This window comes from Nannobrachium achirus (assembly GCF_963921795.1).
Source record: "Nannobrachium achirus genome assembly, chromosome: 10".
NCBI classification, from domain to species: Eukaryota; Metazoa; Chordata; class Actinopteri; order Myctophiformes; family Myctophidae; genus Nannobrachium; species Nannobrachium achirus.
Window position 1 is genome coordinate 2,791,733 of NC_137819.1, and position 26,499 is coordinate 2,818,231.

General features: G+C 42.2%; 2 protein-coding genes across 4 annotated transcripts in view; both read right to left on the reverse strand.

Moving 5' to 3' along the window:
* Positions 1 to 16,230, reverse strand: part of LOC308292766 (uncharacterized protein) — a 29,254-nt gene extending 13,024 nt beyond the window's left edge. For 2 of the 3 annotated variants that reach the window (XM_080735182.1, XM_080735181.1), the window contains exons 1-10: positions 15,914 to 16,230; positions 13,469 to 13,537; positions 9,572 to 9,596; positions 6,151 to 6,237; positions 5,575 to 5,723; positions 4,071 to 4,202; positions 2,678 to 2,720; positions 1,422 to 2,169; positions 859 to 1,025; positions 219 to 363 (exon numbers count right to left, since the gene is read on the reverse strand). In XM_080735182.1, coding sequence (XP_080591308.1) covers positions 219 to 363; positions 859 to 1,025; positions 1,422 to 2,169; positions 2,678 to 2,720; positions 4,071 to 4,202; positions 5,575 to 5,723; positions 6,151 to 6,237; positions 9,572 to 9,596; positions 13,469 to 13,537; positions 15,914 to 15,973 — 1,625 coding nt within the window. In that variant the 5' untranslated portion in view covers positions 15,974 to 16,230. The remainder of the gene's footprint in view (positions 1 to 218; positions 364 to 858; positions 1,026 to 1,421; positions 2,170 to 2,677; positions 2,721 to 4,070; positions 4,203 to 5,574; positions 5,724 to 6,150; positions 6,238 to 9,571; positions 9,597 to 13,468; positions 13,538 to 15,913) is intronic. The other variant, XM_080735183.1, reaches the window with a different exon arrangement.
* A 1,188-nt stretch (positions 16,231 to 17,418) lies between these two features.
* The window catches only part of LOC308292769 (regulation of nuclear pre-mRNA domain-containing protein 1A-like), a 23,346-nt gene continuing 14,265 nt past the window's right edge, over positions 17,419 to 26,499 (reverse strand). Inside the window, exons 4-7 of the mRNA XM_080735199.1 lie at positions 25,983 to 26,077; positions 24,469 to 24,595; positions 22,652 to 22,827; positions 17,419 to 19,016 (exon numbers count right to left, since the gene is read on the reverse strand). Of these exons, the coding sequence (XP_080591325.1) occupies positions 18,918 to 19,016; positions 22,652 to 22,827; positions 24,469 to 24,595; positions 25,983 to 26,077 (497 nt within the window). The 3' untranslated portion in view covers positions 17,419 to 18,917. The remainder of the gene's footprint in view (positions 19,017 to 22,651; positions 22,828 to 24,468; positions 24,596 to 25,982; positions 26,078 to 26,499) is intronic.

Consider the following 26,499-nt stretch of genomic DNA (forward strand, 5'->3'; position numbering starts at 1 on the left):
ATTTTGGGTCCCCAGTTAAAATATGATTATTTTGGGTCCTCAGTTAAAATATGATTATGTTGGGTCCCCAGTTAAAATATGATTATTTTGGGTCCCCAGTTAAAATATGATTATTTTTGGGGGTCGCGGGCCTGAAAAGGTTGAGAACCACTGCGCTAGACAGAAGTCAGCCAGCCTCAGGAGACCCCTGCCGTCTCCGGTGGTAAAACAAGACTCACATCCCCTTGGCTCTCTGCAGCTCCTCTTTAGTGGCGTCTGAGAAGCGGCTCTTCTTCCTCCGCTTCCGCTCGTTCATCTGATCCTCCGACGCGCCTTGCAGGAAGCGTCTGAACGGCTCCGGGATGTCCGACATGGACCGGGCACCTTCGGGGTGGGCGATATGGAAAAAAAAATACGATATCACGATATTTCCCCAAGCTGTATCACGATACACGATTTTAATCACGATTCTGTTTCACGTTGGTTTTGATGGTTATTTTTCAAGGTACGTGACAAAAACTAGACTCTCTGGGTTCCTTTTGGGGACTAAATTGAACTTTACAAGTATGTAACTCTGACCGTATACAAAGGAAACCTAATGGACCCTTACGGGTCCATTAGGTTTCATTTGTATACTGTCAGAGTTAAGGGGAGACCTTGCCATTTTGAAGTTTGAGAACTACTGATTTAGACCAAAAATTAAATGCAGGTTTAAATTGGATTCTGCAATGAATCTCTGTATTAACGATTAAAGAGGATTTTTTTACAAAGCTCCCTCATATGTATCACGATATATACGATATCTCTGAAAAGGCATATCGTGGACTGGAGACATTGTATCGTCTCCACGATAATTATCACCATATCGCCCACCCATACCTTCGGGGGGTCTATTGGACACCCTGCTGAAGCCAGGGTCGCCACCCGCTGGCCCCTCTTGCCACTCTATTTCTATTTCCATAGGTTCAGGATGCAGGTTGGCATCCTGGCCGCTGGGTTCCCTGTGCCTGCCTGCTCCGTTGGCATTGCCAGGTCTGCCGGGTTCCCTGTGCAGTAGATTAGAGAGTATCATGATTGATTATGGGTGACGTTATAGAGTAGATAATGTATTCATTGATTATATTAATATCTAGGTCTTTATGATGATACTAATACTTGATAGTTAGGAGTCGAGAGGTCTTCAGTAGGCCTCAGTAACTATTGTTTTGGTAAAGCCTATCTTGTTATGGTACAGCTCGTTCCAGAGGCCTTGAAGCCACACAGTGTAACTCTAGTGTCTAACCATTCTTCTTGGCAGAACTCTTTTACCACTGCCCAGAGTGTTAATTGTACTTCTGTCCATGATATCATGTTTACATAAACTTGACCACACCACCACCTAATATAATTGTCTTGTCTCCTCATTTTCTCATGATTATTGATTGATCTGAATTCCACCACACCTGTCTAGAGAGCGCCGCTGTGGGTTAGCGCCGTAGGCGTAGGGGTCGTCCTCAGGGTAAGCCCTGTCTCGGCCCTGATCGCCAGGGTAGGACGCTTGGTGGGGATCTGCTCTGGGGTTCGAGTAGGGGTCGTCGGGAGCTCGTCTTTGCCTGAGGTGGTTGTCAATGTCGAAGGGAACCCTTCCGTGGGAATAATCTATGGAAGTCCTGCCTTGAACCCCTCCGCCCGGAGCGGCGTGCTCAGAACCTTCCGGCTGGTAAGCTCGACCGTGAGGGTCATCGTCTGCATACGCTGGATAGGGCCTTTTACGAGACTCGCCGGCTTCGGCGGGAGGGACGCGGCCGCGCTCGGCTTCCATGAACTCCCTGAGGGGGTCGCTTCCTCCCGCCGAGGGGTTCCCGTAGAGCGGAGCCTCCTCGTGGTAAGCTCGTCCGTAAGACATCTCCTCCCTGGGATCGCGCCAATCGTTTCTTCTGGACATGTCTTCAGAGTCCGCTCGATACGCCCCGTGATAGTCGTCGTCGACGAACTGGTGTCTGTGCGGATGCCCCTCGCCTGGAAAGGCGCCTCTCTCCGCGTCCGCCGACATGTAACGGTCGTCTGTACGATAGGGTGGCAGGTGTGGGTCGTCTAGAGGACGTCCTGAGTGGTGGGAGTACTCCCCAGGATGGTCTGTGAATTCTTGCGACGTGCGAGACGGCACCCCTCTCTGGTTCTGGTTTTGAATTTGCTTTTGCTGTGGTAGTACTTGAAAAAATAAAATAATAATAAATAAAAAAAGGGAACTTTCAGTAACACATGCTCATTTTGTACCCAAAACGGACACACATACATGGGGCTGTCACGATTATGACATTTTACATGACGATTAAATGTCACGCAAATACGATTTAATTGTGTTTTTGTCGTTGACAATTACATTTCTGTATGGTTTTGAAGTTGCTCATGGCAATTATGACACATAACCTAAATATACAAAGAAATTACTGACATATTTGACAACTTTATACTTAAAAAAGAACATCGATAGTGGAAATAGCCAATGTACAAGCTCACAACGCGTTGTGAGCTTGTAGATCGGCTATTTCCACTACTTTTTGAAAGTGTTTGAAACTATATTAACATTTCTCAACATGGAAACGATTATGACGATTATGCTAATTAATTGCGATTACCTCAAATATTTGCGATTTAGACGAGTATGTAATAATTGTGACAGCCCTACATATACAGAATCCAAAGTACAAGGCCATACCTCTGGAGATGTTTGGTGTGCCCACTTTTGATTTCCTCAGTGGCTGAAACATACATAGCAGAGCACAGACACAACTATATTAGGAATGTAATTAAACGAATAAACTATTCAGCAACTCAATGACGCTATAAAGCTAAAGCAAGTGAAACAAATTAGACTAGACAAGAGAATGGACAGATTTGTTGACTATCTGCTTTGTTATTGGACGGACCGGCTACTCTGGCTATGGGATGTAAAATACACTGTCTGGGAGAGGAGTCTAAAAGCGCACACAGAATAATCAATTATTTGAAAAGTTCTTAAATCTTTATTTATACAATCATACATGTTTGTTGTGCGTGTCAAACGGCTCATATCAGAGAAATAAAGTGTCCAATATGCCAGGGGTTTTCAAAGTGGGTGATGGGGGCACCCTGGGGTGCCGTGACGGCAATCCAGGGGTGGCCGCAAGATAATTTGATAATATTTGGAATGTATTTGGACACTTGAAAAAATATTTAGTATCATTTTAAACTTGAAGTACAAAGTTATTTTCAGTCAGTTCTAACCAAAATTGCGTTTTCCTCGCAACATAATCACTAAAATATCGTCACTGTCGGGCAGAAACCTCATATCTCCAAGTTTCAAATGTGTACGTCATATGTCAGCAAGACTGTCAAGACTGTCGCACAAAACTAGTGAAAACAGCCGATCTACAAGCACATGCTTGTAGATCTGCTGTTTTTGAGCGGTGGTCACAACGCTCCTATACGTGGCCGTGTGTGTGGGTCTGTCTGTCTGTCTGTCTGTCTCTGTCTGTCTGTCTGTCTCCGTGTCCGTAGCCTGCAGTAACCTTTTCTGACCACACATGTTGCGCACACGCACACACACACACACACACACACACACACACACACACACACACACACACACACACCACCGCTCAGTTCACACGAGTGTGATTTTTTCACTAGTTTAGTACATTTTATAGATGATAAATACAAAACGAACGGTTTTGGACATACAAGGTTTCCAACCGACAACGACAATATGCTATAAATATAAGGTGCTGGGAGAGACAATTATAATGTAGGGGTGCCTCGGATTAAAAAAAATATTTATGGGGTGCCCTGAGACAAAAAAGTTTGGGAACCCCTGCAACATACAACATGACATGCAGGACAGAGGAGAGAGCAAATAGGCAGACATTTGAGTATCGGGCATCGTTATCAGTCCAATCTGCTCCATTCCTCTGAACTGGCATCTAATCCTCGCCTCCTCGCTCAAAGAGAGGCGGGACTAAAGGCGCGAGTGAAGTGGGCGAGTGTGGAAGTTAGACAGACAGACAGACAGACAGACAGACAGACAGACAGACAGACAGACAGACAGACAGACAGAGTGAGAGAGAGCCCACCTTTGGCCTTGGCGCTCCTTTCCCATCCTGTCGCTCGGCTACTTCTGCCTTGGTCCGCATGATTTTTCCTGAATGGTGACTGCTAAACGGGACATCGTTCTTCCAGGTTACCAGGTCTGGCCGTTTCACCTCCTGGAGAGAGTTCAAAGTAGGGATTTGAAATGAAATCGCATTTCGACTCGATTATCTACTCATGCTCATCGCGACTCAAAAAATAGGGTTAGGGTTAGAGTCGAAAACATTTCTTTTTTTTTATTTTTAACTTTTTCCCCCAAAAATGTTTTAATCGCTTTTTCAAAAACGTTATAAGCGTTAATGTTTTCCAAATGTGAGAGGAACGGTGTGTGTCTCTGTGTCGGAGAGTGCTCAGTGCATGTCTGTGCGTGCGCAAGTCAGGTCCATGGAATAGGTCCGCAGTCTACACTGCGCTGGTCTATCGTGTGCGCGTGTCATAGCGGTGCGCGCCGACTGGATCTGTTTGACTCCTGGCTTGTGCATGAAACTAAAGCTTGTTTGTTAATGGCAGCGTCGCCATCGTGTGCGATGATTTTGTCAAGATTGACAATAAAACAACACAAAGGATGCGTTTTACTCGTCGTCAACGTCAGTGATGTCAAATCAAAATCACATAATGCGGGGGAACGAGAGATGCAGACCGATTAAACCTCCACATGATACACGGCAGAAAGGATCACTGACAGCCAAGATACTAGCCAAGATATGCCTTTATAGTGTTGTCGAGGGGCAAGGCTTCCGTGACCCTTGTTTTGTGACAAGCAGCGTATTTTGCCCTCTTATCTCAACTACACAGCAAGAAGAAAAAAAAGAATCGTTCAACACGTCGATTTTTAATGTGTCGATTAACATCCCTAGTTCAAAGCAGGTTTATTTATTTTTATTTTAGAGCACAAAGCCATTTTAAAATGTTTAGACACAATAAGCCCATTCCACCGCAATATTTCATGGGCAGATGTGATTTATGGGGGCTAATAGTAGTTAAGAAATCACTGTCTAAAAATACATTTAGCCACTTGCACGCATGGCATGCCCCCACCCACTGAAATCAAAATCACTAAAACCAGTAAGACTCCCAAATCGGGAGATAAGCGGCCGTCAGGTCGCATGTAAAATCAGCCTGATGGTGGCGCTAAATGGGACAGATCCATGTTCGTTCAGCTCAGTTAGTCTGTTCTTGAGAGACTACTATGTCAGACGTTCTCAAACCTTTTCATGTGAAGGACCCCCAAAATGATATTTATTTGGCCACGGACCCCCATCTCAAAATATTTAGTTCCAGGGACCCCCCAGAAGCAAAAATTTAGTTACAAACGTTCGCTTTGAACATATTTTCAAATACTTGCACACATTTTCATGACTTTTTCAAAAATAGCAGATCTACAAGCTCGCAGCGCGGCACCGACGGGCTTGTATATCTGCTATATTTCACTGGTTAAAGCATTCAATAATTCTAGACCTAAATCTGAGAATAAACCCAGCCACATACCAGATATCTCTGACGATGTTTGCGTCCAATGACATGGTTGACCATGTTGGGCAGGTTTGCATCCAGATCACACAGCTTGCAGGCATACCTGGGGCCTGGCTGAGGGTCATTGGGGTCGGAGCCAGACTTTTCTTCCAAATAGTTCAAACCTGGAAAAAGGAGAAGAGAAACAAAGCCACCGACAACATGAAAACACTAAGATAACAAGCCCAGGCAACAATGTAGCGCTGTAAAAGTGATTTAAAGGAGAAGTTCACCCCCAAAATGACTTTTTTTTCCCTATTGATTAATCACGCCATGGAGACTTGAGTTCAATAATATGTCTTTGTAATTTGTCGCATTCCTAAGAAGATATTTTGATTACAATAAATGTATCCCCCTTTGATTCCAGATGGGGATCCAAATGCATTTGGGTCCCCATCCGGGGGTACATTCATTGTAATCTTTTTTTTTTTTTAGAAATGAGACATACACAAAAATATTATCGATTCAAGTCTCCATGGCATGAGTAATCAATCGGGAAAGAAAAAGTCATTTTGGGGGTGAACTACTCCTTTAATGTAGTAGTTTGGTTACCGATGATGGGCTCATCAATATTCAGGTATTGTAGGTAATCCATGATGTCTGCAAACTCTGGTACCATCTCATGTCTGACTGCATGGCCTAGAAAACCCAAAGCATAGGAGTTAGATGAAAGAAACACACACACACACACACACACACACACACACACACACACACACACACACACACACACACACACACACACACACACACACACACACACACACAAATTAATCTAAGTGGAAAAAATAAGCAAAGAGCACAGTAGATAATTCAATGATGTTCCGAGTTCATATACTGAAATGCAAATGTTTCGTGAGATTCACTGTTGTGATAATTGCTCTAAAGTTTCAAATGCCTCCACAAAGCCACCTCAATTTCTGGCTTTCACGGACTGCATGTCATCTTTAAAAAGCAGATCTTGCTTATGATTTGTACGCCTCAAACATTGGCTGCCCCAATAATCTATATTCATTGTGCCAATTACCCATGCAGTCTCATCGATATCAATCTTTTTAAACCCATTAAGAACTGGAACGCATCTGTGTCGCATTAGACTTGAGCTGCTTGAACCATTACTTTATACTTTAGCTATTAGAAAATAGCAGATCGCCAAGCTCACAGTGTGGCCGTGCAGTGAGCTTGTAGATCTGAGTTTATTTTTTTGTGTACCCAAACGGTTTCACTTTTTTCTGCATTGATTGCATCAGAACATCGGTCGACCCAGTGGGCAGATCTGTCATCGTACAAATACAGCCATAATACAGCCAGGACTTTAGGTTACTGGGAGGAGCATCTCTTTCTCATCAGTGGTGCTTTTCTCTGTGTGGGTTTCTCAGTGCTGAGAGCTGTGTCCATGTCCATCCAAGCACACATCCAGGTTCACTGCACCCAAGCAAGGCACCGTCTTCAAATGATCTCGCAGTGGCTTTGGAGGAAGAGCTTCTGCCACCTGGGAAACAGTAGTTTCCCTTCCCGCATCATGTTTAAGTGTCCTTGAGCAAGATACTAGGGAATTTAAGCCATGACGGTTTTCAGGACGGCTCCGCTAGGCGAAAGTACAGCTGCTATGACGCAATCGCCATAACGGTCAAAATCGTTAAGCAAACAGCTGTCGGCGACCCCTTTTACTAAACTCTTTGGTTCCCATGGTGACACGTCTACGTTTGTGACGTTGTAGACACTATGTGGAAAGGTAATTTCTGCAGGAGTAGGATGTGCTGCAACGGCAAGCAGGTTTATATATCGAGCACTGACCCATTTCCGTTTGCCGGAGCGGACTGCCGTAGCAGTCATTGCTTAAAGTCCCTATTGAGCGCCTTACTGATCCCTGCGCGCCGTTCAACAGCTGCCTTCTGCTCCTAATAATTAGGATAGTTAAATGAAGAGGCAAATGTTCTTGACCCATGAATCCCACTTCTCTTCTGGCTTGCTTGCCCAGAGCCAATAAGAAAAGACCCTAAAGTTTATAGGTAATAAAGAATAAAGAGGACGTTCCTTTAATGTGATTAAAATGAGAGGATGTGGTTTCCCAACAACAGTCTGTCATTTAGGGCTGTATTGGGAAATGCCTAAATGAGAAGGAAATGCATCAAACCAGTAATAATAATAAAGGTAAATATACTGGTTTGTAATGCAAAACTATCAGCTATCGTCAAACAGATGGCGGTTTCAGCTCAACATTGTGGCTGTAAAAACTCAAAACTCCAGGAGCTGCGACTAAAAGCACAGCACTCAATTCATGGGAGCTTGTTGTTTGATGATGGATTCCTCGTCTTATGGGTTCTTGGCCGACTCATGAAGTTCAAATGCAGTTCCAGAATGCTCCGAGTGCATTCACTCATAGAAATGACCTAACCGACTGGGTTAGAACTGGTCGGTGAGTCAGTGAGCCTATGAGAACTATAGGCAATGGCAGAGACATGAAAGAAAAATCTCTGATCTTGTTAGGCACATTTTTAGAGCGGAGGGGAAATTGGGGAAGGGGTGCGACTGTACATGCGGCTGCATGCAGCGAGTGCTGCACTGTATCGCTCTTCAAGAAGTCTTCCATTCACACAGGCAGAAGAGTGACCACAAATGTTGTGCGTGTAACTTCTGTTTACTTCAGTTAGTGGTGTCCCAGAATGCCTTTCAACAACCCATTCAACAAACATCTTGTGTTTGCATTCTGGAGTGTTGAGGCCATTTAAATCTTCCATGCTGGAACTGTCCTTGTGAGATATAAAAAAAAAAAAAAAAGAATGGTACAACTCTTGTCAACTCTTCAACTGCCAGATTAAAACAGCATCTATGCCGTCTATTGGCAGCAAATCCGAACATCTTCACGTACCTTTGAAACATCATAGAATGTTACACGTCCCCATAATCCACCCGCTGGTGGTCCGGTCGCAAAAATCTGTTGCAGAGTTATAGGCCTTCTTGTCGCCAAAAAAAACTGCAGGAATCACTCAAAGTATGTCGTTTCCGGATGCTCTCTTCTTCGGCGATGCTGGGATCATTCAGCCTGTGAACGAGCGTCCTCTATCGTAAACCACAGAAAACACCACATGACGAGAATCTCGTCTTTGGCGGTCTGAGCCTTGGATTAAAATGACCAGAAATATTGTCTTTGGCCGTCTGAGACTTGGATTAATATGATGAGAAATCTTGTCTTTGGCAGTCCTCGAGATAAGAAGCACACGCTCTTATTCTTCTTTTTTTTAGACCCCAACAGACACCAAAGCCAACGGATACGTTCCTGTTCCTTCAAATGTTGCCATGTTGTCCACGTTTGGCTACTTACCCACAGGGACAAGACCCCAACAAACACCCCAAAAATGTAAGATAGATCCTCTAATTGGTTTTTAAGTGATTTTCTAATGTAATAATGACATAACTTTTTTTTTATTATTATTAGTATTATTTTATTACAACAAATATTCCTCATGCCCTATGATGGGCTCCTATGCACCGACTGGTTCAACATATGATTTGACAGAATTCCCAGATAATTGGATTTTACATTACAGAATTGAGGGTTATGATTTGTAAACGGCTATGGCCTCAAACTAAGTGCTTTATTGACTCTTTTTCTTCGCACCAAAAACTGTAGGTCAAGACTGTTCCATAGTCAATATTATTTATTATCATTTTCTACATGGTGTATTATAAATAACTGAATTGTAACTAAATTCAGTTTCCCTTGTTTTGTGTGTGGTGAGGAAGCCATATTGTATGCATCCTCTTTGTCCATACGCAAATACTAGGAGCAGTGAGGTCCAGAATAAAATGTATAAATAGAATTGATATTGAAATGTTGCAATATCTTTAGGACTGTCAATAAAATATAAACAACAGAATTGTGCCCGTTGTTAACCTAAATGTCTGAAGATAAATCCGGTCATCCCAGGATGACCAAAACGTTGTGTGTGTTAAGACAGCAGCTACTTACCTTGAGCAACCAATTGATCCTCTTTCTGCCAGGAATAAAAAGGGAGAGCATGAAAAGTCAAGTCAGTCAGCACTGAGCAGCATTATTTGGTAAACTGTCCACTGGGGTCAAAATGGACTGTTCCACCTCTGCTACAAACAAGAGACATGGTTATATCATAGGAACACACATACCATCATTAACTCTCAAATACCTGGAACGCGCCCGAGTCGCGTTAGATTTTAACCACTTTAACCATTATTTTATGCTTTAACTTTAGAAAAATAGCAGATATACAAGCTCACAGCGCGGCACCGAGTGCCGCGCTGCGAGCTTGTAGATCTGCTATTTTTGAAAAATCGTGAAAATGAGTGCAAGTCTTTGAATATCTTTGACCCGACTTCTAAATCCTTCTTCTAAATCATGCTGTTCTCAAACTTTTTCATGTCAAGGACCCCCAAAATTACGGGTATTTGGCTACGGACCCTCATCTCAAAATATGTTGTTCCAGGGACCCCCCAGAAGCAAATATTTGAGTTACAAATGTTTGCTTTTAAATAGATATATTCAAAGACTTGCAAAGAAAAATCATGATTTTTCAAAAATAGCAGATCTACAAGCTCGCAGCGCGGCACTCGGTGCCGCGCTGTGAGCTTGTATATCTGCTATTTTTCAACAGTTAAAGCAGTCAATAATCCTAGGCCTAAATGGGTTAACCAAGACCACAGCTCATTTGAGGTGTAGTAGAGGCAAAGGACTAGAGTCAATCTATATGCATTAATTTTACCAGCATTGCAAAGCTACCGAATATCACATCTCACCCGTAGTATTGCTAGAGTTTTTTACTAGCCTTTTTTTCCTATAACTTATTTAACTGCAAAACAAATGAGAATTGGTGCTGCACCAACTCTCACACTACAGCACGGAGGAAAAGGCCATGGACGCAGACCACACAATGATGCTACGCATGATGGCACCATAGACATAAAAACCTAGAGACCTCATTCGCCACTGCAGTTCATAGGAGCGACCTGCATCGCGGATGTCATCCCAGGGAAGGTACTGGCCAATCGCAGCGCATCGTTTCCGGGACTTGAATACAACTCAAGGAGCTTTATTGGCATGAGAAAGCGAAAGGTTTACATTGCCAAAGCAAGTGCCTCTGATTGGCCTTCCGATTGTCCCCTTCTGTGACGCATGCGGAAGCGTGCTCCAGAATTCTCGAAGCTTGCCTTCCCTCGAGATACAGGCTCCCCAGAGCCAGAGGAGGCGTCTATCTTTTTATGTCCATGCACTTTATGTCACATGGGAGCAGGGACGTGCTGGGCCCCTGATTCAGCCCGGGAATGAGTTGGAGAGGCCCTCATTGCGCGCTATAGAGAGAGATCTCTCTCTATAGCGCTGCTGCTACTCAAAGATTTGCCATTTCAAATCATGACAAGTGACAAGCCAGTGGGCCAATTACTGTACATGAGTTATATTTCGTCGTTGTCGGGTGGAAACCTTGTATGTCCAAAACCGTTTGTTTTGTATTTATCATTTTAAAAATTATTTAAACTAGTGAAAACAGCCGATCTGCTGTTTTCACTACTTGATCTGCTTGATCTGCTGTTTTCACTACTTTTTGCAACGGCCTTGTATGATGAAGCAGGGCTTTGCTTTGCGAAAAAATGTATACAATTGAAACTTAGGGTTGTATAGATACAAGGTTTCTGTCCGACAGTGACGATTTACTTTGTTGGCTGCCCAGCCCCCAAAATGGAACCAAGGCCAACATTTTATTTGATTTTTTTTTCCTAATGAACCGGCCGTTCGGGAGTTGTCCCGCTTTTCCCAATGGCCAGCACGTCCCTGCATGGGAGGACCACATCAGAAACCTCCACCTCCACAGGGGTCTCCCACTGGTCACACACGGAGAGACAACGAGAGAGAGAGATACGAGGCTGGCTGGTTGGCTGGCTGGGCACTGTGTCAGGTACCCGGTAGCCCGAGCCCACTGATACTGTGGGAGCCAAACCAAGTCACCGTCCAGGAGGGGAAGGGGGTGGTGGTGCACCACCTATGTGGACACGCTGTGGCCTTGACAGCAAAGCCAGCAAAACTGGACGCTGATGCAGAAAGAGGGGACAGCAGCCAGCGGTCCAGCAGCTGAGTGTGGGCTAGTCCGCACCCTGGCATTGCATCCTATATCAGTGCTGCACCCTCCTTCAATTATATTTTCAGCACACAGTGAGAGAGAAAGAACGGCGTACGACAGTACAGTATGAGGTGACGCGTTCAACCTGTGCCTCAGTGACATACTGAAAGGATTGTTTGTAACTGGACGATCCAATCAACCCACGGTGAATACATCAGACAGAACAGTCGATCAGTAGAATATAAGATTTTAGCCATGACAGCCATAAGAAATGGCACTGGCAAAACAAGGAGAAAATCAAGTCTTTCTATGTGATTCACAGGGATAGAACCCCTTGATACTTTCCCCCCCCAGGTGGGGAAAAGTATATGGCAACAGTTGTTCCCGGGACACCGTTTGGCGCTTGCAGAGGATTATGTGAACTTGTGCAAGAACTTGTTCAGCACGTGGAACAGCAGCAACACACGATTACAAATCAATGCCAAGAAGACTGACAGCAGAAAGCCATTTTGCAACAGAACCCGGCTCTGCTGGAGCTAGCGTGTTTTTCCGATAGTAAAACCAACTAAAAGCATTCGTCCCCAAAAAAACAGCAATGCTCATGTTGGAAGGGAACTTTGGTAACACACATCGACTGGTGGGTACTGGGCTAAAGAGGCTTCAGTTCACAAAAAGGATAGAACCTGCACACCGCAGTAGGTACAAAAGAACGCCTTCTGGGTGACGTTTCGATCCTGTTGTTGCTTATGCTTCTGTTGGAGCACATGATTCATAGTGCGACAATTATCAGGTACGCAGACCATGATAAAAGATTAATGACTGCTGTATGTAAAATGATACAGCCTTGGGTTTGAAGTCGCACTTCAAAAAAGAAAGAAAGACAAAAAAAAGGTTAGCACAGAATTACAGATGGTGTGAGGGCTACTTTCTGGATGCGTGGATAGCTTTGTTTCCCAGGGTGAATCATAAAAGTGCATGTTATGAGAACAGAGAGTAACCTCTTGAAGACGAGCACAACGCAATCTTCAAAATGCCCCCCAAAAACAGGAATGTTGGAAGCATCATCTCTCCCCGGGAGACTGAAAGGAAATATGGGGACACAAAGTCACAAAGACAAGGACTTTGAAAGAAGAAAACAAAAATCTTTTGATATTTGATATCTAGCCTACCAACTCTATGTTAACTCACTCTTAACTTACAGTAGAGTTGCTTCTTTTCTTATGTCAGCAAGATGTGATTATTTTCCGGTAGGAGTTTGGATGATGCCGCTACATTAAAGAGCAGGCCAGACAGTGCCGGCGAACAAGAGGATTTGAAGTTCAAGTCAGGATGAACTCAAGCAAAGAACATTATACCTGACACCAGAGAACACCGACTTCAACAGCACTGTTGCAGATCAATTCACATTGAAGTGCAAGTGTGTAACAACGCAAAGGGATAAAATGAGACCTATTCCTGCATAATAATAGAACAGTGATCCAACCGAGCCGAGGTGACACACGAGAAGCTGTTTGGTGTCCACTTGGGAGAAGAGGGCTACACAAATGATAAACCATTGAAATATGGGTTAGATAGATACCATTATTATCCAGAGGGAAAAATCTATCAGTTTTATTTATATATTGGGGTAACAGAGACGTAATACTGCACACTAATAGTGTGAATAAAAACTGAATAGACTAGGGATACTACAGAAAGTGGCTGTTTAATCTCAATCAAAAGTATGCTATGTTACGTTTAATTATTTCAAATGTACAAGCTGCAATGTTTGAGCACTGTACCTTCATGTGTCCATAGGTGGTCAGGTGTATTTTGTACAATGCATTACCCCTTATGGTTTTACTGCAGACCTGGGGGGAAGAAAAGAATAATACTAAATAATAATAATACATGATTTTACACACACACACACACACACACACCCACAGACACAGACACACAGACACACAGACAGACAGACAGACAGACAGACAGACAGACAGACAGACAGACAGACAGACAGACACACACACACATACATCCTTCAAGGGATATTTCACTTTAAAAAAACAATTGACATTTTATCATCTAATCAGGCTTTTATGAACACCCTGAACCGTTTTTAATTTGCTTGATGTTACCAGGCCCTCCAGGCCCAGTGCCTCTCCCCACACATACCCATTGTAACTTCAAACTTCATTTTAACCATGATAGATTCATTAAAAACACCCATTATTTTTTTCTGGTGACTCATAATACCATCCTAATACGTGAGCAGGCCGTGTTTTTTCGATAACTTTTCTCATTTATTTGTAATAATTATTTTTTTGTTTTATTTTTTTTTCCATTTTCCCAAAGAATTATTGAGTTTACTTATTTTGTTGTGATGTTAATTACAGTAAACCATGGTCTTTAAAAAAAGAATAAAAATGCCTGAGTATCCGGAAAATATGACTTCACTTCACTGTAGGCTATAAGTAATTGTAAAAAAGAAAGCTTCATAATGTGTTACGATTGTTATTGTTAATGAAGCCAGGGTTTCCTGCAGGAAAAAGTCTTGACCAGGGGGGGATCTCATGGCACACGCGCGAAGCGCGTGCGCCGACATTTTTTGATAATTAATTAATTAATTTGAGTAATTAATTCACTTAATTTTTAATATTAATTCTTATTTTTGCCCTATAAAAAACACATGAATGTGCCCATGATGACGGAAAACACAACTACATGCTATCATCCACATTTATTCAACATTGAATAACTTATATTGCCGGTTCGCCACCAAAGGGTTAAAAAAATAGTGTGCACGCTGGTGTACGAATTCGTGCACAGATGATGCACTATGCATGTACACGCTTTTCACAGCTTTCAAACAAAAAAATTCGCTTGGAAATCCGTTCAGGCATTCAGGAGATACCAGCCCTTATGTTTTCTTCAAATGTAAACAAACATGGCTGCCATGTTTGAAAGATAGGGTTGGTATGGGGGTTAAACATGCAATTTCGCGATCGCGATCATGCCTAGTACATTGTTGGAGGTCCAAAAAGTTTTTTTGAAAAAAAAAAAAAAATTGAAAAAAAAAAAATATATATATATTTTTTTTTTTTTTTTTTTTATACCCTTGGGGGGGCGGGGGGGTTTTCTGGCCAGGCGGGGCGCCTGGCCTGTAAAGTGCTGCAGGAAACCCTGGAAGCATTACGATTATTTATTATAGCCTAACTATTAATTCTACAGCGTTATAAGCAGATTATTATGCATTATGATTACAATGCATTAGCCTATATCAGGGGTCTTCAACAGGGGGTCCTCAAAGTTACTTCAGGGGGTCCTCCAAATCTTTGTGTGATAGAAACTTTTTTTCTCCTTTTTTTTATTAACCACTTGAACCCAAACGTCCATATTCTTTAGAACTTTAGCCAAAGATAGCAGATCTACAAGCTCACAACGCCTCGCATCAGCTATTTTTGGCAAAGAACTTTGGTTTAGAGGGGAAAAAGAGCAGACTAAGTACAGAGTGAAAGATCAAGTTAATTAAGTAATGACGGTTCAAGTGGTTAAATATCTGAAAACACAAATTGACATGAATCCAAAATACACTGATGATTGTGCTGTCAAACAATGAAAATATATGGAATCTATGAAAAGGTTGTGGGGGTCCCTGCTTCATCTCTCTCTCTCAACTAAGGGGCCCTAAAAAACCACTTACAGGCAGCAGCCGTTCACAACTGGTAAAAACCTAGTCCAACCCTACCCTCCCTGCCCCTTCCTTGTATATACTGTACATACTGATTGTTTAGACTTACTGTTACCTGCCCCTTCCTTGTATATATTGTATATACTGTACTTACTGATTGTATAGACCTACTGTTTTCTTTTTCTTTCTTTTTTTCTTTACATGTCTACTGCATAGTACTGTGTTCTATTTGTCTGTCATTCAATATTATATGAGATACTTAAATGGTTTCCTGTTGAAATAAGCTTAGTCTTTTCATGGATCTCCTTTTAGTAGACCTTGTACCAGTGAACTGTACCGTCATGAATCTGTACATTTTCCTATGCAAACTTCTAATAAAGCCTTCAATCAATCAATCAATCCTTGGCCTGAATAGGTTGAAGACCCCTGCATTAGCCTATATGGTATGCATATTGGCAAGTGCTACCAGTTTCCGTCGGGTTATAAGGTTATACATTATCACGGATTCAAGCTTCATTTGAGTTGTTTTGCAACATCATGTTTGTTTGCTCACCTCGCATTCGATGAAATCCACGTTAGCATCCACTTCATAGGGTGTTTCCAGAGAATCCATGGTTGGTTGTTTATTAGCGTTAGCTCGCTATGCTAAGTGGGCTAGCCTGCCTGGCTAGCTAACGGCTAGTGCTACTGCTGGTCCTGCTCAATAAGCAGTGTTTTACGCCCAATGACTGCAATAAAGGCTGTGTCAAATTCAATTCAATGACAAAAGTAACGATAATTAATAGAATTATTCTGTAACGTTACGTTTTAAAGGTCTATGATGTTTGTGTGTTCCTTCGTGGACAACGAAGCGTACGCTAGCTCAACTTGACCAGCAGCACACAAGTGATTCATTTCTTGTGCTGGGGCGTCAATTGGGTATGGCAGGGGTATGCAGCTGCCAGGGGTCCGCTCACTATCCCGACTATCCGCTGTTCCGACATGGTCGCCAGGTTAGTTACTTAGCGTCGGCAGGTTAGTTACTGAGGTAAGGTTTACTGAGGTTAGGTTTAGGGTTGGGGGTAGAGTTAGGGTAATACAAATCCATGAATGTCTCTTTGTCTATCTGTGCTGGTTATTATGTTGTTAAATTACAGTAAAATAACTACAAATGCAAAATAAATATTACATGGTCACTTTAACAAGGTATTATAATTATATTCTCCACTTGTATTCTCCCCATCTTGACAATATGGTATATTCACAGGTTCCGCAGGTCAGCTGCACAGGTGCAATGCATTATTGTTAAGTGTGGCACATTTACTAACATGCTAAAATACCGTAGAAACGGGGGGGAAAATAGAATGTACTTCTTAAAATAAATGTATCATGCCTGTTGCTGGCAACATGTATGGTATGGCAACATGACTGGTGTCTTGCACGCACGCGTGCAAGACACCAGTCATGTTGCCATACCTTAGCCTTTTCTGAACTGACGCCACTGTTAATCTTGTGTGCTTGCTATCCGGGGCGGCCCAGGTGGACGGAGACAACACAAAGTCGACGCTCTGAACGTCTGAACGCCCCGCCCCACAGGCAGTGCCAGTGTGGTGGAGCAAAACGAGCGCACCCTTCCTTCATCTCGCTGATGTCACACAGATCATGGAACAGGGACTCGCTGCGCCCCCCTCTGGACAAGACATGTCATTACATACTATGCAAATTGCAAACCTCACAAAAGAGAGGCCTTTTATTTGATTTATCTTTTTGAGAACTACTTTGTTTGTATTTATGGAACTCATTGGTTATAAAGTCTTTTAAGTTTTTTTTTATTGATGTTATTAATTTAGAATTAGCATACAATAACAAATGTGTCACAAACATATTATAAAGATATACTTTTATCAATTTTTAAACTAAAAAATCTTATCTTTTATTTGCAAGGACCACCATAACGCTCAACAGTGTACAAATGGAACCGACTCCAATTTAGTTTGTTTATATCTCCATTTATTTATTCTTTAGAATAACTTTCCTTTTATGTACAAAAAAAGCGAATTGTTATAAAGGTTGGTTTTGGAATCAGTGGGAGTGTGAAGCAAACAACTGAGCATCTTTACAGTAGACTAGTTTAAAATAATGAAGCGTTATTTTGTTTAATTATACAGTAAACAAGAACACAACAACGCCGTCCACTCAGTTATTTCAGTACAGCAGGGTTTTTTTTGTTTTGTTTGACCACCAAAAACAAAAAAGGTAGAACGCAAGTTCTCTGAACGGCCATGTCACAATTCCATGTTGACATGGACACCAACCATAAAGACAAAACAGATAAAACATATTTACATGCGACTTTGAATACGTACATTCAATAATAATGTACTCGATCCATCCCCGCTGAATGGACTTATGTAAAATATAATCACATATGTTGGGGCTTTATCATCCACAAATATTTCAAACTACTGCATTTGCGTCGAGATTCCGTCTGTAAACCTAGGAAACAAAATCTTTTTTAGAGGCCATGTTGTTTCAAACCACACCGAATGACCCTAGCCATGGAACAAAGCACTTGGCGGCATGAGCTACAACCAAGTTTGTAAAAGAAAAGAACACATTTTACAGCACTTGTCAAAGGAAAACAATACTGCCACTGATTAAAATATCAGAGGGGACCATAATAGTCATTGGGCGACCAGAGGGGGAAGTCTGGCGGCATTAATATCTAAACTCACTATAAATACAAAAATAATATACCAGCATCAACCTGACCATTTCAAGAGAGTGTATAGGGGTTGAGGCATGGCCTGTGATGTAGTACTGACAACTAATTTACAATGTATTCACTGTGTCCTAGTGAACCACAGACAGGAGTCTTAGATCATACAGTACAAAAGCACTGACAGTTGGGGTGAGGGTACGTCATACATAATAAACAACACTTTATCAGTAACATACATGATATGTGGGTGTGAACAGGCAAGGCTCTTTTCGACAAAGGGCTAACCCAGAACATTTCATAAAACCTTCCAGAACGCCTGAACTTCTGTGACTTTTTGGTTTGTTTCGTTATACGTTTTCATTATAACCAGGACCAGCTCTGAAAGGGAAAGGTACGGCATAAAATAAACCAAAAAAAAAAAAAGAGAATCTTATTTTTTTTTTAAACGAAGATAGCCGATCTAGATCTGCCGTTTCGTTTTCCAAAATTATACGGTTCTGGATTGTGAGTTATGCCAGAACTTCGGATTAGTACCATACTCCCGACCCAATACCCATACTCCCGGGCCCAAATTAGGTTCTTCCGAGAGCCTTGATCTGACCCGAGCCGCAGTGCTATGGAAACAAATCCCAGAACCTGTGATAAAATATGTTTTTTTTTACGGCACGGCACGGCTCACTCAGGTCGACAAAAAGCTTATCAGTCAAAATGACAGGAGGAAAATGCCTGGATGCTTTATGAAGCGGGACAGAGAGACTGACAGTGAGTTGGACAAAATGATAGATGAGATGTTGTCCCTTGTAGGAGGGCCAGGTTAAGGCTGGTCACAACAGGGAGGAGAGGAGATGAGGAGTCATCAGTTTGAAGGGTTGTACAGGCGCCCGGGGAGGTTGTTGAGACGAGAGCGTAGCTCCTTCCTGACCTGGGTGACCCTCGCCAGCTTGCGTTTGTATTCCTGGAACAACAGTAACAAGAAAACATTTTGTCAACAACACCCCAAATGTGAAAAATATAAAGTGATGAATATGATGCGTTATGTGATATGTGATGTGTGATGTGTTGTGTGTGGCGTGTGTGTGTTTTAAATTTCCCACAAAGGGAACATTGTTGACTATAGATATGAGGTTTAATGAGCTAAACCTTTCAATTTGTTGGTTGCGTTTTTGAGGTAAATGTTCCTTTCCTTGCAATTATTTTAACAAATATGGGAAATAGACCAACTAAAGGGGTTTGTACTTCTAAAAGAGTTTTACTTGAGTCATATGATGGATCAGGTTTTGTTATGTTACCGTCCAAAAAAAAGGTTTGTTTAAGCACTCAATAGAATTTACACTCGACACCCTTCTCCCTCTAAACATATATGCCAGCATGGAATTAGAACTTATGCATGACTAGATATGTGTGTATAAATACTTTTTTCCCCACACTCCCACGGTAAACACTTTACGGTTTAATTACATTTTAGAATAAGGTTTCTCCTCCTATTCTAAAGAAATGGGAAATGTGGGATATCAACCAGTTCACACATCTTTGAATGTTTCGAGAGGATGGTGGGAGTTTTGGAACGTTTAACCCCTTTATCCCTATAGTCTCACGTAGCCAGACAATCAGAGATCAATCTCAGTCTATACTCATTGACTGGGCTTGGACTCTGGACAAAGCCAGCGGTCAACAAACCTGCTTTGAAAACCAATCCCGATACCACCCCATATAAAGCAAAGGTGCTAAAATCTTTACTTTGATTCTGTGTTATTTTTTGTATGTGTGTCTGAATTGTTTCCACAGGTTTTGGCCCATTTGTTGAATTGAGATGTCACCAGATGTAACCGTATAGGCAGGGAGTCTCTATTCTGAGGCCATTTCTTTTTTTTGAAGAGCTACAAGCTCACAACACATTGCAATGTTTGTAGATTGCCAATTTAAGAAAAGAGATTTGGCATACAGAGAGAGAAAAAAAAAGGAGCGGACCAAGTATATAATAAATGTTAAATATTGTGGGAAGCGTGTATGCATGTGATTTACCCCCAAGCCAATAATTAAAGTAAAACAATCTCAACAGGACCCTGGCTGGCACACTACCAGTACCCCAAAAGTGTTTTCCCCCTGTCCATCAATGACTTTGAGACACAGTTGTGTCTATTGACAATCTCAGGTTTTTGTCTTTTAGATACCACCATCATTGTGTATGAGTGAACAATATAAACCTTCTCCCACAGTCTAATGCCTCATTCACACTACAGATATATAGTTGAACGTTTTGCTTGGTAATTCAATGTAATCTCAATGGAAACCAACTTTAAAGGCTGGATTCCAAGGACAGCCGACACGCCCAGCCTTTAAAGCTGGTTTCCATTGAGATTACATTGAATTACCAAGCAAAACATTCAACTATATATCTGTAGTGTGAATGAGGCATTAGGCAGTGGTTCTCAAAGTGGATTCCAGGGACTTTGTGGGTTCTTTTCGGGAGGTCTAAATTGACCCATACAAGTCTGTAACTCTGACAGTGTACAAATGGAACCACACGAACCAGAGTACAAATGGAACCAAATGAACCCTAACGGGTCCATTTGGTTCCATTTGTACACTGTCAAGAGTTAAGGGGAGACCTTGAAATTTGAACGTTTGAGAAACACTGGTCTAAGGGACCTTTCATAGAACAAGCAAGATAAAGCATGAATGTGTACTTGGATGGAAGATGACAGCTCTAGGCATTAGAAATCACACCATCAACTGTAATTAAACCCCCATGAAGTAGAAGTTAAACGTTGGAAACTGCATTAAGTAGCCCTTTAGGTAAGAAACGACACACGTTGATGGGCTGACACTTGGTTGCATCGCAAGTCATGCAATCAATCACTGTTTACCACCCTTTGTCAAAAAACTGCTGCCTAAACACAGCTCAGTTTCACACATGGTGTTCATGTACAGAGCCATCTAAAAAAATGATTATTGTGTAAAATAAAGCATGCAGATGCCATTGGACCCCGAATAATCATTGCATGTGGAAACTTCACACTGGACTCCAAGCAAATCTGACTTCAGTTCTCGTGTAATATTGTAATGTTTTATTTTGAGATATGGATTGAGCTGTATGCCTTTGTCTAAATCAAAACAAAAAACAAAAATTTGAATTTGACTATTTCACTGCATTCGCAATGTATCTAGATTCTATGAAAGTTTAAGATTTTGATTTATATCATTATACTACAGAAGAAAAATGTTACTTTTCACAATTTTCAATTTTCTTAGACGGCTCTGTATTTGCACCAGAGGAATGGTCTACGTGTATGCGTCATATCTGGAATGCAAATTGAAATGCATGTACAAAATGCAAGCGTCAGGAGCAGCTGATAGCTGCCGAAAGCAAAATAACAGCACTCACAAAATCCTTTTTTATTTTTTATTTCCCATTTTTTTCTTTATTACAAGAAACTTGATGAAGTTGAATGATACAAAAGAGGCGATTCCTTTAATCCCGCTCACGTTCCTGTGGATAAAGGCTGGACAGTTACACACTCAGAACAGGTCAACACAAACAGCTCTAAATGAACTCAAGTAGTCTAAAGGCTGAGAGGAATGCACTTACCATCCTGACTGCACTCTACCGTCTACCGGCTGATACATGTAATAGAATTAGAATTAATTGAAATGGAACTGGTCAGAACAAAGGGGTATATTGTGGCCATCAGGCAGAAACCTGTCCAAAACTTGACTCTTGTGGTCAATGGAAAAGATATTCTGCGTTCCAATCGATCCAATGTAGTTATTATTTAGTCACAAGTGCTTGTTAATACCCGTCATTGGTTAAACGTGGAGATACAAGGTTTGTGGCCTCGCTGTTAAAATATTTTGAAATATAGTATCCTGAATTATATGAAAATATATATAGCGCATTCCAACTAAAGCAGAGAAAACATTATTGTGTATCATTATTTAATGCTTTAACTATTGAAAAATAGCAGATGTACAAGCTCACAGCGCGGCACTGAGCTTGCTATTTTTTTTAAATCGTGAAAATTAGAATTTTGACCCGATTCTATAAGTGTCTTTTGAAGCCTTCTAAGGTTTTTTGATACACCTATGTTTCTATGTCAGCAATCTGGCCAGCCGTCGTCAAAGAAAAGTTCCTTTTCACTTAACTGGAGCTCAGTTAGTCTGTTCTTGAGAGACTACTAAAAATTATATTTATTTGGCCACGGACCCCCATCTCCAAATATGTAGTTCCAGGGAGCCCCTAAGAAGCAAAATTTGAGTCACAAACTTTCGCTTTGAAAATACATATGTTCAAAGATTTGCGCACATTTTCACAACTTTTTTTCAAAAATAGCAGATCTACAAGCTCGCAGCGCGGCACTCGGTGCCGCGCTGTGAGCTTGTATATCTGCTATTTTTCACTGGTTAAAGCATTCAATAATTCTAGGCCTAAATGCATGCAATGATGGACAAAATAGCCAATTTTACATCGTGGTGCCCGGGATGGTTTTGGTGCCCTCCTGACCGGTTACCCATAAAAACACATGGACGGCCACTACGTGAACGAGGTTTTAAAAAGCGTTTAAAAAAAGAGAGGTGTAGTTATTTACGCACTTCTAGTTTCTGTTCGTTCTGGACCAGGCCGTCCTTCTGGCTGTGCAGGAAGAGGGTGAGGGTGCGCGTCAGCTGCCGCCGGTCGTCCATCTCCGCGGCCAGGCGGCCGCTGTAGTCGGCCAGCATCATGCAGGCCTCCTCCACCAGCCTGGAGAGACGCTCCCCCGATTCCTTATCTGATACAACGCACGCACACACACACGCACACACGCACACACACACACACACACACACACACACACACACACACACACACACACACACACACACACACTTTTAGTAGTAGTCTTTTAACCAATTTAGGCCTAGAATTATTGAATGCTTTAGCTATTGAAAAATAGCAGATATACAAGCTCACAGCACGCGCTGCAAGCTTGTAGATCTGCTATTTTTGAAAAAGTCGCGAAAATGTAATCTTTGAATATACCTGTATGTATTTTCAAAGCGAACGTTTGTAACTCAAATTTTGCTTCTGGGGGGTCCCTGGAACGAAATATTTTGAGATGGGGGTCCGTGGCCAAATACATATCATTTTGGGGGTCCTTCACATGAAAAGGTTTGAGAACCACTGACATAGTAGTCTCTCAAGAACAGACTAACTGAGCTCCAGTTAAGTGAAAAGGACCCTTATAGAATTGGGTCACAATTCTAATTTTCACAATTTAAAAAATAGCAGATCTACAAGCTTGCAGCACGGCACTCGGTGCCGTGCTGTGAGCTTGTATATCTGCTATTTTTCAATAGTTAAAGCATAAAATAATGATACACAATAATGTGTACCCGTTCTGAATGGGGTAAATACAATGTAATATATATATAAATGCCGGATATACAATTCTGTTCACTTGGGAAGATCCTCAACAACAGCACCGTTAATCTAAGAACTTTTAAAGAACCATTTTCTAGTGGTCTTTGTCAATAAATAAATCTGGAGGTATATAATACACACAGTAGAGTATGTTCCACCGGGTGATGCCATTGACCTTGGCTGTAGAAAACCACAATGTGGCTTACACCAAATTATTGAATTCATCGAAACAGTAATCGATTCGATAGAGTAACGAAGTCACGACATGACTCGCTCATCCCCCGGTTCACGGAAGTAATTTCTCTGTGGAGAATAACATTGGGTCATCTTAAAATCGTCTCATATAAGCTTTGTGGTCCAAAAATAAACAAACGGTCTGCGCAATATTCTCGGGGAGGTGGCTCTGTATGGTTTATGACAGTCAGTCACTCATATTTGATAATGCCTGTTTCTAGCTAAAATGTAACTAATTCAGCGTTTTCTCACCATCAGTTGTTTCTTCATATCCATATGAGTCAAACCGCTGAGATCATTTGTTTATGTTTGGAACACATTCCTTATATGATATGCGATATGAAAGAAGTCTATGGGAATTCAGAATGGGGGGGAAAAAACGGGAACCAGGCAGGATGGGTAAATGACGTCAGACGTCGCTACTCTATCCACGGGTTTCCAACGCCCCATAGTGCATTGCGCAGACGTTGTACCGAGCGTCCGGCGCCGCAGCCGAGTGTGATTTACAAGCTCACAACGGGCTGCATCTGCGACGTGACTTGAGCTTGTATGTCTGCTGTTAAACCGGAAGTGTGGTCCAAATAATCTCCAGTCGCCTCCAGCAAACTCCCGCGGAAAGAGGTGGATAGAACAATCAAATAAACTATAGTTGCAGCCTTTAACAACGCTCCGTGTGCTCAGACAGCGGTGACGTCAAAACGGCCACTTTTAAAGAACTCTTTAGCTTTAAAAACGTGTACACATGTCCTGAAGTGTGCCGGGAGGCTCCTCGTACCGGTGATGCGGTGGAGCAGCGAGGCGTCCTGCACCTCGGCAGGCAGGGAGGAGATGCGCTGACGCAGAGCCGAGTCTCCTGACGCCGCGTTCTCCAGCTCCTGCAGGGCCCGGATCAACTCTGCTGTCTGGGAGGGGACAGGGAGAGGAGGACAGAGAGGGAGGATGACGACCAGGGGCGTCACAAGGGGGGGGAGAAGTGGGACTGAGTTACCAGGGCCCAAGGTGGAAGGACCTTAATTATTTTATACTTTGGCTATTGAAAAATAGCAGATACACAAGCTCGCAGCACGGCACCGAGTGACGCGCTGCGAGCTTGTAGATCTGCTATTTTTGAAAAGTCGGGAAAATGTGTGCAAATCTTTCAATAGGTGTATTTTTCCAAGCGAACATTTGTAAGTCAAATTTTGCTTCTGGGGGGGTCCCTGGAACTAAATATTTTGAGATGGGGTCCGTGGCCAAATACATATCTTTTTGGGGGTCCTTCACATGAAAAGGTTTGAGCACTACGGACATAGAAACATAGGTTTTTTTTTAAAACCAAAGAAGGATTTGAAATATTCAAAGACTTTCAAAGACAAATTTTCCCGATTTTTCAAAAAAAATTGCAGATCTATATCTTCTACAATTTTTCAATAGTTAAAGCACAACATAATGCATACAATGCGTTCCCAGTTCCCCCTATGAAGAACATTCAGGGGGGGCCCGCAGTAAATCCTTGTACCCACTACCCAGGGCCCAGAATTTGATGTGACACCTGTGAGGACGACGTCAGTATGTGGTGTATGTACAGGGTGTGTGGATATGTCAAGTCTCCCGGTTGCTGCCCGCACAGAATACAAAACACTGATGCTGGATTTCAAAGCCACCAACAGTATGGCTCCTCCATACCTTCAAAGCCTGATTGAACCCTAAAACCCCACCAGTTCACTCAGATCAGCGGACACAGGGATGCTGACAGAACCCTTGCTAAAAAAAAACGGACAACGATCCACTCGCCCTACACTCTTTGCCCTTTTTTAGTAAGTTATTACTGAATAGGTGCTTGGTCTCCCTGTTTTCTTTGATTAGCCTACTATTTGGTGCAACATTTAGTGGAACTATTTGGTTTTAACAATTACAGGGGAGGGGGAAAAACTGTCAAATCAAATTTGTTGGGGTTTCTTATTTTTTCTTTGTTTTAACACTAGCAGTGAAATAGGACTGCAACAGTTTAAAAACGTTCAACCTGGCGCTCCTGTGGACATCATGTCATTATAGGCAAAAATGCTACCATCTAAAAGCCGACAACATGCGTGGTGAGCTTGTAGATCGGCTAATAATACAGAATAATACAGAATAATACGCGTGACACCTAAAATCGTATGATATTTAGACGACTAAAATTCGACTAAAACTAAACATTTTCAGATGACTAAATTATGTCTAAAACTAAATTACGTTTTATTCAAAAGACTATGACTAAAACTAAATCAAGATCTGCTGTCAAAAACAACACTGTGATGTGGTCAGCACCTGTGGGGGCTCCGCCGGGGAGCTCTGGGATGCAAAGTCCTCATCGTCAACATGGATCTCCTCATAGGACCTCTTCTTAACCTTCTTCTCTCCTCCTACAACGTACGTCAAGACACGTTACATTATTGTGCTATATAATACAGTGGTTCCCCAACTGGGGGGTCCCCAAAAGATTCTTTTTTTGGGGGGGAGGGGGTCCAAGATGGTTAGCTTAATTTACATCAGCGATTCGCAATCAGTGGTCCTTGAGGGGGTTCCAGGTAGCCTGGCTAGCCAATCTTATACTGTGCATTCACTCACTCGTTCTTTCCCTCAATGAGTCTGGACTTTGGGCTATAGGCAGCTTGAAAACTGTTCCACTTGTTGCATCGCGAGGGCAGCCATTGTTGTTTTGAAAATGCCGCAGCATGCATCTACGTCACCGTCTACACATGGACCAATCAGGGGAAGCTTTTCACTTGTTGTGCGGACAGCAGTTGAAACGCAGTCACTGATTGGCCCCGATCAGAAAATGATC